Genomic DNA, 11,549 nt, shown 5'->3' with positions numbered 1-11,549 from the left:
GCGTTCCAGCACACATTGTTTGGAAGATCCCAGCATCCCAAGCCACGCGGGAGCTGGGAATGACCGACCAGCCTATCGAATCAAAGAATCATTTTGGTTGGAAGAGACCTTTAAGATCATCAAGTCCGATCATTAACCTCACACTGCCAAGTTATCACTAAACCATGTCCCTCAGCACCACATCTACCCCTCTTTTAAATACCCCCTGGGATGACGGCTACACAACTCCCCTGGGCAGCCCATTCCAACACTTGACAACCCTTTTGGTTGACAACCCTTTTTCCTTATATCCAATATTCTACCATCTACCCCGGCTGGTTTGAGCCAGCTGCAAACATCGGCCACTGTTTTCTGTTACTTTTGCCATATTGCTGCTGAAGGTACTGGAGAGCACCAAGCCAAGCATAGCTGCCTGGAAAACACAAAAAATATCCCAATTAAACAAGGATTGGGTGTTGACAATTATTTTAATGTACCAATCATTTTTAAATTCACTCAATGTCAGCTTCACTAAGTGACATTAACACAGATTTTTCACCCTTGGTCAAACACCAAACCTCATCGAACCCAGGCTTTGTCTGGGGTTTCTTTTCCAAGAAATCCCAAAGTTACCCCCCACCTTTAACTGGGGACGTCCGGCAGTGACGGGGACTGGTGGCACATACCTGACTGTGCATGGGTTCGATGGCACAAACCTGGCCCTTGGCAGCTGGGTGCTGCCCCAGTGGCCTTCCCGTCCCCGCCACGGCCGCAAAAAGCGGTAAACTGGATGTCCCGTCAGCTGCTGGGAAGCTTTAAACCCTCATGGACTGCGAGCCAGACCAACCTCCTCCTAATTTTACTTAGGGCTGATTTTAGAAAATGATGTATTTATTTGTGCTGCCCTGTTTAATAACCCAAAGTATGAGCAGAATGTTAGTTTTGTAATCTCCCCCAGTTTTTCTCAAATACAGTAATAAAAAATAGTGGTTGGGAGAATCTCTTATTTAATATACCTGGGATGAAAATTATCCGGTTCTGGTTATCTAGAGATGGCCATCCGCAAGATTTCGAGATCAGGGCATAAGCAATTTTCTGTAGCCGCTCTAATACGCACAGAACGCAACTGAAATTATACACACACACACACGCACATTTTTAAACATGAATATTTACTAACATAAATAAACAGTGTTTTATAACAAAAGGCACGGATTTTCAACTATAAACAATGGAAAAATATTTACAATTTGCACATACATAATCAAACAGCAAGTGCACAATTGGTCACTTCAGATCTTCTTTTCTATATTTTGAGATTTCCTTCCTTCCAAGCAGGTAATTGAATCAGTTCTGCAACGTCCACATTTCCCCCCCCGCCCCCGCAAAAAACTGCTACCAATGCCAGGTAAGAGACTTTATTAAAATGAGTAATTTAGCAGCACAAGTTTTCAAATGGAGACAGTGTTGCTAACTTCTTCATATTGGATAATAAAATAAGGGTAGCTCTGATCATCATTAAAAATGACAAAAATCTGAGGCTCAAAGTAATTGTCCACACAAGAGTCATAGAGGTCGCTGGTAATGCTGCCGGGGTTCACCGGGGGAGGTCTCCTCATGGTGTGGTTGCCCACTGTGTACCTTCCTGTCAGGACTTTGGCCAGGAACATGTAATGAACTCCTTTGGGTGACCTTTTGGAAAAATTATGGGAATAGCTTGCCTTTCTGGCAAAGTAACTGCCCTGTCCAAACATGGTGGCATGCTTCCCGCAGACGCGCGGGTCGAAGTTGTGCTTGCAGATTCCATCCACCACGTCCTGGGAGGTGCCATGGAACAAATGCCTTTCGTTCATTATCCTGTCAAGCCCGGTCATTTTTTTTGACATATATTCCTTTTTCCTGGAATAGAAAACGGAAAGTGAAGATGAGTATTCACTGCAGATCTGCAAGGGAAAAGCAGTTTTCATTACAGCTCTTAAAGTATCAGTATTATCCTCTGGAATAGTAGAGCTGTAAGAGGAGGTATGAAAACATTTCTGTACGGATAGCAGAGAGGGCTTTCCACTTTCAAATAAAGCTTTTGCGTGAAATAAGTGTGTTTTAAAGGTCCTGAGCTGACACTGCCGGAGGCAGAGCTCTCTCACCTGCACAGCAGCAAAGGCAAAGCAGCTGGACAAGCGCCTGCTTATCTTTGCCTGCATTCCACCTTAGATGCGGAAGGAAATCTTCCCCAGAGTGAAAACAAGGGCTGTGCAAAAATTAAACCCCACCACAGCCTCAGAAGAGGCCCCGAAGAGAAATTACTGGGACAGGGTGGGTGAAGATGCTCTGGACCAGCATTAAGTCAGTCTCTGCTCCCACAGCCCATCCCTCAACTTCTCCCAAGATTCTGCATTTCTCGAGAAGGGGGAGAGAATCCACAAATCTAATTTCATCTCCGTTACAAAGCGGTCAATGGATGGTAACTTTCAGACGCAGCATCTTTGGTTTGAATGGGACCGACTGACACAGGAGTTGTCTTTGCGAGACCACAGCACGACCCTGGGTCACCGTGTTCTGGGGAACCAAGGCACTGATGGCTATCTTCAACACGGAAATTATCTGATCAAAACAATTCCTCCTAGTTCGGCTTGAAAGTGAACCGAAAGATTTTTCAACTAGATATTTTAGATTTATCTTGACATTTCTGTGAAGATATATTTTACAGAAATTATCAGTAGACGGTATATTAAACCACTCACACGGGAAATTCCAGGGTAAGATATTTTTCAGCATTTTTCAGATAAAGTCGTTCAACTGAAGATGCTCCTTTTCTTCAGAAAAATCGGGACTTTATTATTCTACTTCATGATCAATTTCTATTTTGCAGCCCAAATTACATATTTTAAGGTATTTTTCCACTATTGTAAAAGAATGGCATTTGCATTATCTTACCTTTTGTATTTCTCCCAAAGAAACTGATTCTGGACTCTCAGAATTTTCAAAATTTTATATTTGGTCTCTGGCACAGTCTTGTGAAATAGGTTATAAATGGTTCTATAGCTTTTATCTTCCTTCAGAACAGGCACTTGGATGAAGTCCTGAGATGGATCCATACTAATCCAGGTTTCAGGATAGAAGTTTGGAGAGGTAACAGCAGCGGGAGATAAGACGTGTGAGGAAGCTGGTTCGGCCGATGGGGAGGGTACTGGAGAGTTGCCACCTAAGGTCCTAGATGGGGAAGGAGAAAAAGGTTGTGCTTAAACATTCACAAACAGAAGAGCTTTGAATCACATTTATTTCATCGCCAACATATCTTAAGCAATTGCTGCTCTTCAGTTCTGTCACAATTTACGTATCTTTAATGCTTGTTTAAAACAAACATGCCAGCTATTGCTGCTATTTTAATAACTCCTCCGTCCACAGAATCCAATACAAGCTTGGCTTTCAGGGATGCTGCTCCACCTAGGGAAATCGTACTGCTTGGTGGTGTTTAAAAGCCTGCCATCATCATCATTATTGACATTCTGGGGTGGGGTTATAAACTACAGACAGGCAGAACGCTACTAAATACAATTATTTTGTACGTTGGCTATAAAGTATTAGTGAATTTAACATAGCAAATAGGACATACAGAATAAGAAAACATTAATACTGTGGCAACATTTGACCTAATTTCCTTAGAGTACAATATAAGGAGTAGAAACGTATACTTTCTTGTACAGTATGAATAAGGAATAACCCCAACTAATAACGTTTTATAGGCAAAACTCGCCGTTACTTCACTGCCTTATGTAGAAGAGGAGATGCTATGCTTCCAGTACTACCCAGCATTGTGCTGAGGAAGGCTCTCTTCTTTCCATTTGCACAGGCCAGATGTAGATTTGCATTTGCAGTTGCTTATTTCCATGCGACAGCCCAGCCCCTCCTGTTAGGAATGCTGCCAGGGACGGAGTCAGGAAGGGGCGAAGGAAAGTCGGTAACGGCCGTGGCAAGAAAGCAGCAGGGATGCCAGAAAAAAGAACAGACACCAGTGAAACCCAGTTAAGGACACCAACTCTGGTGTGGCAAGACTTAGTTCTCAATAAATACCCGCACCTCTGTGGAATTTTTCACACTCTTGAAGCTGCTAAATTTAGATAGTGAGTGTGGCATTTGTGGCTTACGTTCACCTGATTATAATCTGAACGAGCAAGCCTTAGCCAGCTGAATAATCCTTACTTATTGGAGTCTCCCTCTTACGTCAAGGAAAATACTTGGAACGTGTAAAGCTTGCAGGCTCGGGCTCTGGTTTTCACAGCTCTTCAGCTCCTGCAAGCTGGTGAGGCTCCCTTTCAGTTGCAAAAATATAGGGAACTATCTCAACATTTCACCAGATGAGTATTTTACCCAAGTATTTTTATAGAAAAGCTGCTATTGACTCCAGGACCCTCGCACAGTGAATGCACGTGGGTAAGGTGCACTCAGAAGACAGAGGTACCCACATCTGGCTGGAAAGACCCAAGGTGAATCTTGTCTCTAAACCCCACAAATGACCTTAAATTAAATTTCATTAAATTGAAGTTTAATGAACATTAAAGTTCATTAAATTTCTCAGGTCACTTGTGTTCTGATAATGTGTCACTGCCAAAGCACAAGGAGGAAACCTGTTCTGCCTAGGAGGAAATGGGGAAAGTGAATCCTTTGTCTATTCGTCTCCGGCAAGCTGAGGTTTGACAACATCCAAGGCCAAATCCTGCCTCCCTGCACATATGTAGCTGGATTTCGCACAGACGAGCGACAGGCAAACTAGGTTTGTAAAAAGAAAGTTTACTGGGGAGCAAACAAACTCTCCAAGCTTTGCGAAAAGCAAAGCCATTTTCTCCCGAGTGACTCTTCAGGAATGAATCTTCTTTTGTTCCCGCGTGACGCTGCCTGAAGGGCCGCGGACCTGTGACATCTGCGCCCGGCCGGTCAGCTCTTGAGGCACACCAAAACACAGTCACACAGCAGCTGCCCATTGTCCCTGCTCCTTAGCCTGCATTTCTCTGCAGAGCCAACATAATTACCTCGAGAAATAAGAATTCTACTGCTATTCACGTCTTACCTACCGAAATGTCGATTAAGGCTGCCTTTCAGAATACTTAATGCTAGTGATATATATGAGCCTGAAAGAACCACGTGGGATTTTTTTGTGTGACCCAGAAATAATTTCATGTGATTTCCTAATTGCAGGTTGAGTCTTTCAGGTTTAGAAAAAAAAAAATTGGGGGGAAAAAAGGTCTATTTTTACATTGACACATTTGATTTGGATCAGAGAGACAGTAAAGTGTAACAGCACTCACACTTTTCAGAGCAGAGATACTCCTTAAAAACGTGTTCATGTGGCTTTCACCTGCTCTTCAAAGCTAAAAAGGGACCTCACTTTATTTGTACGGATTTGACTCAACTCAAAATTCTTCTCACTGTTTATTAATAGTTTAACAGAAACCCGGAAGATAGATTTTTCTAAGAATGATTATTAAAATAGCAGTCTGCGATATTACAGTGTCCATTTAATAATATTTTTTTCCCCCTCCTAAAATCAACAGGTAAAATATATTACTGTCGAACCTCATTCATTCACACTTGGACTGGAAGACCAAGCACAGATTAACAATAAGTTATGGATTAATGAGTAAGACATCCAACACAATAAAAATAACTGCAATCCTCTGGTGTACTTTGCTCATTTCTTCTGATTAGCGTAAATTATTTGTAAGCATTTATTATACAAGGGAAGCCGTTAAAAAGTCAACATTTGTCAACCACCATCACCCACTTCCCACGGTTTCTATTCAAGTATTCTTTCCCAATTTTATACCAAATTTAAGGTATAATTGGGGGGGGGCACAAATAAAACATCTCAGGTAGCGTTGTGTGGTAAATGGAGGCAAATACTGTCTTCTTTCAAGATAGCTCCCACAAATATTTAAAATACCCTTTTGTTCCCTGCTAAGAATTGGTGGATTTCTAAGTAAGCATTCCAAGGTGTTTAGGCAAAGAAAATAAACAGAACAACAGACATTTCAGAGCTTATTTTATAGATCTGGTAGATGGCACAAATACTCAGGGTCAAGCCCTCATGAGTGTAGAACCCTCAAGAGTCCACTAAAATTAGTGGGAATTGCATAATTTTAGCATATCTCGAAATTATAGACTTACACTGTAGTAAAAAAGTCACTGGTAGCAAAACATCAGGAGAATACCCAAAATCCTTATTTGTCATTACGATGATAATCAGAATTGCTATAAACAGCAAGTCCATGCTCGGTCTTTTTACCCACATCCTCCCTCTTTAATAATTCGGGTTTCCTTCCTGTAAAACTATCTAAAAATGTTTTTAACAACCACGTGTTTTGAGGCTCTGACCAAATTCATGTTCACCTCGCAATTAGAAGCGGTAACGACTCTGCAAGATAATGAGCATTCTAGCCCTACTGCAGCAGTTAAAGCTCCTTTGAAGGGCCCAGCATGCCAAGCTGCCAGTCAGACTAACGACTTCCACCCCTTTGCTAACAGGACAATGTGTTCCTAACTGCTGAACTCTGACAATCATATTTCCAGCTGTGCTGGTGAGATCACATAAATGGCATTTTTATGAGATGTAATCAAAAATTACTACAATGCAACACCTTCCTCACTCTGCCTTTGATGGGCGAGCGTGTTCACTCCCAGTTGAGACGACAATAAAAAACAAGGCATGCGTTAATTGTGCTTGAAAATTATAAAGTGTTTTTGAATGCTCATTTTTACGGGACCTAGAACTGGTAGCCCGGCAATCACTATAGCCGGTGAGATGCTGAAAGCTGGACGATGCTTTGGCAAACTTGAAGGACATCTCTGCTTCTGATGTTCTGCAATCCACAAGGTACATTCTAACCTTTAAATAACAAACAGAGCCCAGCAGTAAGGACTTCCTCAGATGATATTTATCTTGAAAAATGACAAGCGAGAGCTGGCAATATGACTGACATTTTGTATTATTTCTTCTGATTTTTCTACCCAGTGATGCCTATTTCCTTGCCACATCATAAGGAATGCAATTCTCACGGACAGAACAACATGAAGAACAAATGCAAAGTTTCTATTTTGCTGCGATACGTACTGTAAAAACGGCATCAGCACAATGCATGAGCGAAGAAGGGGTCTCCTCTTGATTTCTCTTCTGAAACATGCATTTTGCTGGAATCCATCTTTGATGTTTAAGATATACTGATTGTGCCAGGTAACAAACCGAACCTCTTTCAGACCCCGGCAGCTGGCTTCTTCTATCAATCTTACAACAGGCTGTTTCAAGAAAATTAAAACAAAAACATACACGTGAAAAATGACATCCTTAAAAATTAATATTTTTGCCAGAGACCTCAAAGAATCCCTCTCTCTATTCCCTTCCCCTCTCCTCTCTTTCCCCTGCTCTGAGGCACAAGTACAATTAGATCACTAAAAAATGTTCCCTTACCTGTTTGTAAGATGTGCCACAAGGCAGGTTTCACAGCTTCCCTCTGTAATTGGTGCTGGTGCTATTGTATTTTTACATGTCCAGTGTCATTCCCAATATCTAACCTAAAACTCCCTTGACACAAATTAATTATAGCCTTTGCTCACTGAATGTGAAAAGCAGAAGTGCGCTGCAGAACAATCTTTTATATATAAATATATTCTTCATAACTTTTTTTTTCCCTTTTCTACTCTAGAGAAACCCAGTTCTTTTCTCCTCCCAGGCCAAACATCCTAAACTTCTTGGTTTTGTGGTGCCTTCTTCCAGACTCTGTCTAGTTCTTGCATTACTTTTTTTTTTCATTTGGAAAACCCCAAACTATATACAGTGCTCTGCCTTAAGCTTCCCACCACATGAAAAAAGCCTGACGCATGAAAAAAGATGAACGTGATTTGGTTTACACTGGTGGAAGTATTTCTGCTACTGCCAAAATTGTAAAACACTGATGAGGTTTTATTCAAAATATGATGTACAGCTCCGGTCAGCCAAAGATGAGCTCTTAACTACCACAGGTATTTACAAGGCTTGCTGGAGAGCTTACTTGAAGAAACAGAAATATTCTGGTTTTGTCTAGCACAATCCTGGTTGACAGTGGATGTGACTGCTGTGCCTATCACTGAGGTGAAAACCTGGCATGGAAAAACATCGCTGTTAAAGACCAAAGGGCAGCGGTGACACTGGAATGAGTATGAATAAGCCATGGATGAACAGCTTTAAAGTAGATGTTTAGGAAGGGGTCCCTAAGGAGCAGGGCTGGCAGCTGTGGGCCCATCTGGCTGCAGCACTGTGCATTGCAGCCTCCCAGGCAGCAAGGAGCCGGATCCAGCGGCTCTGGAGGCTCACATCCTGCCTTGCGGTATCTTTGGGAATGGGTAAATAAATTAAAAACTGCAAAGATAAATGGTAGTGGCGTTTAAAAGGCTGCAGAAAGCTGTCCCCCCATCTTAAAATTGGATTTATAAGGATTAGAAAGGACTTTCTTGGTACTGACATGGGCCAATTTACTTTCAAATTTGACAATTCGATCAGCTGCTGTCTCTCTGATGTTTCCAGGGAAAATTCAAGGTGCAGTCCAGCAGAGCAGAGTTCTCCTTTTATTGCCTTTTCAGTTCAACACCGACCTTCTTGATCATCTTCCTCAGCAATAAGTCTAAGTAACTTTCCTGAATCATAGAATGGTTAGAGCTGGAAGGGACCTTAAAGACCATCTAGTTCCAACCCCTGCCATGGGCAGGGATGCCTCCCACTAGACCAGGTTGTTTGAAGAGGAAACAGACTAAAAACGTATATGTAGTTTATAGTATCTACTGTACACAGAGTTTTGGGTTACAAGACAAAAGCAGGATTCTGTGACATGTGAAATACCTCCGAGTATTCTCTCCAGCCAAAGTGGTCCCTGCAGAAGTATTTCCAGACGGTGTAGTAGTTGGAGCTGGAGCTGGGGCAGGAAGGTGTGGACAGCCGCCGCATTTGGTCAAACTCAACTGTTTCATATAATTTCATAACATTCAAATCCACCCAAAACTCATGTCCCCTGGAAAGAACAAGAAAAACAAGGAATTCTCACCTTTTGTAATCCATTAAAAAGAGCATTCAGAGGTACCAAAACAGGCAGTCAGAACTACAACAGTTGGCATAGTCCTCCTGAGCGAGACCCTTGGTCTGGCTGTCCTCATGTCACCCGGTGACCAAGAGGATGTCCCCTGAGCTTGAAGTAGGCACAACACAGGAGCAAGTGCAAAGAACTGTGAGGGCAAAGGAACTCTTCAATGGTTTCCATGGACAGTGGTGGAAAAAACACGGGCTTTAGCACAGCAAGACAAAAACCCAAACCCAGCAGTCTTCCTAGTCCAGTGGTATTTATTCAGTATGCATGAACGGTACAAAAATCAATATACATATCCTTGACATTTTGAGCATACTAAGTAAATACAACACACAACCAGACTGATGAAGCAGCCACATACTATTCAAAAGGTTATTCTTGTGAAAGTTAGTGCTTTGGGGAAGAAAAGAAAATGTAAATGGCTCCAGATGAGGAGCATCTGCTGCCAATCCACCAGAGAGTTCGAGTATCTTTCACCACGTGCAGCAGAAGAGAACTAGGAAAATATGAAAAGGAAACATAATTTCACAATTATGGAGCCTACACCGAGGAATATTGCCTTTTTTTTTGGAGTAGCTATATTGCTGCTATAAAAATCAACGCCAGTATGCAACTCCACGTAAAGTGACTGGTGCTTTCAAAAGGACCTAACGACAACAGGGCCCTACAAATTAAGAACCAGAGTACACCCTTTATCGAAAGGAGAAAATAGAAGTGCATTTCCTCTACACTTTACAAAGCCACATTTAACAGTGACTGTGAAATGCCTCAGCAAACAGCTTCTAATGCTGCTTCATTAGTCAATGTTGAGAGAGAGGCATCAAATTAAAGAACATTCTCAAGTAGAGCACGGAGTTCTAAAGCTCTGCTGATCACAGGACAATCGCTGGTTTATTAGCAATCAAGAACTTAAGAAATTTATGGAAATTGGAAAAAATTACAGTAATATTCATTCCCTTAAAAAAACATTTTTTTACAACCAGGATTAACATATTTCCAAAATACTGCTGTTTACATAATTAGTTTTCTACTTTTATAATCTCTTTACAAGTTGTCAGCTTACTGGTATTCATTAACAGTTACTAATCTTTGGCAACTGGAAATGCAGCTTTTGAGACTATATAAAATATTTTCTTTGAATTCTTAAGAGTAAACATAAATCAAGCTGATACTTGAAAACTACAGTTTATTTTCAAAACTTTGGCACACTAATACCATAGAGATCACAGCGCTGTGTATGAAATTTGCCATATGCAGTGACAGCCATTCTAAACATCTCTATGATTTTATGATTACAGATTTGCTTGAGAATGGCTGCAGTTTTGCTAGCTATTTCACACTCTTACAGGTACAGTTGCTGAAGAATTTCCTTATGCTACTTTCACAGAAAACTACTGAAGAGTTCTCACTTTAAAAAATGACGATCAGCTGGAATGATCCTTCATTTCCCAATAGGAGATACAGGTGCGTAGCTGTTCTTAGTGTTTATCATCATCAATTAATTGCACTTGGGTCTGTGAAGTGCTAAGCACTGCTTGAAGTATTAAGTGCTAATTAAGTATTATTCCCTGACATAGACAAAAGGATGATGTATCTGTTCCTACAGGCTCACCATAGGGAGATCTGACCCACTGCTCTTTGGGTAAATTTAGATTGCTCTCTTTGTTTTCATTCAATAGGCTTTCATATAGACTTAAAGACACAGAATAGTCCCAAAAGGCAAATAAAATACCTTAAAAATGCAACTCCATGAGCTACTTTTAAAATTATTTGGACACAAAAGCATTCTTTTTGCAGCCCCTCCAGCCCAAGCCCCAGTCAGCACGGGTTTTGTCCGACCCATTTTGGGGACGATTCCCCCCAAGGGCAGCTGTCCCTGTCCCTGCCTACAGCAGGGATAACTCCAGCCAGCTTTCTGCCCTTTTACGCCGAGAACTTCCTACCCAAAAAAGAACATCTTGCCAGCTCCCTGCACATGCATCTCTAAAAACCGTCATAGAGCCCCACTAATTAAGATGAAAATATTGTCAAGACGACGTTATCGCACCAAATCTGTCGAAGGTTTAACAGTGTGTTCCCTACTTGCGTCAACGGCATACAAAATCATTACGGTTAGAAGACGAGTACAGGAGGAACCCAGCTATTCTGCGTAGGAGGTGTCTTCTAATAACCCGTGTCTTCCCACTGGCGCTGCAGCCCACCGCGAGGAGCTGGATATACTAATTAAAGCTGACATTCCGCATCAGGGGCTGGTGCGGGGCACCCACGCGACTCCAGGAAACGCATATAACAATAGCCCGGCAAGACAAACGTCAGAGAGACGACAGATCTAGCCGGAAGGAAAACTAGCATGAACCAAAATAAATGACCAGTACCAAGGGACTGAAATTAAATGTAGAGCTTGAAAAAATACACACACTTTCCGGAGTGAAAAAAATAATAACAGATCACCCCACCTTCCTGGTA

At 41.7% G+C, this 11,549-nt stretch overlaps 1 protein-coding gene across 4 annotated transcripts in view; it reads right to left on the bottom strand.

Moving 5' to 3' along the window:
- Nucleotides 1-1,132: 1,132 nt before the first annotated feature.
- The window catches only part of TIPARP (TCDD inducible poly(ADP-ribose) polymerase), a 41,404-nt gene continuing 30,987 nt past the window's right edge, over nt 1,133-11,549 (bottom strand). For all 4 annotated transcript variants that reach the window (XM_063338029.1, XM_063338027.1, XM_063338028.1 and 1 more), the window contains exons 3-6: nt 8,843-9,011; nt 7,085-7,266; nt 2,914-3,189; nt 1,133-1,878 (exon numbers count right to left, since the gene is read on the bottom strand). In XM_063338029.1, the coding sequence (XP_063194099.1) occupies nt 1,431-1,878; nt 2,914-3,189; nt 7,085-7,266; nt 8,843-9,011 (1,075 nt within the window). In that variant the 3' untranslated portion in view covers nt 1,133-1,430. The remainder of the gene's footprint in view (nt 1,879-2,913; nt 3,190-7,084; nt 7,267-8,842; nt 9,012-11,549) is intronic.

Source organism: Chroicocephalus ridibundus, chromosome 6, assembly GCF_963924245.1.
Source record: "Chroicocephalus ridibundus chromosome 6, bChrRid1.1, whole genome shotgun sequence".
Lineage (NCBI taxonomy): Eukaryota > Metazoa > Chordata > Aves > Charadriiformes > Laridae > Chroicocephalus > Chroicocephalus ridibundus.
The sequence above is the reverse complement of the archived record's forward strand: the minus strand, read 5'-3'. Positions and strand labels throughout refer to the sequence as shown.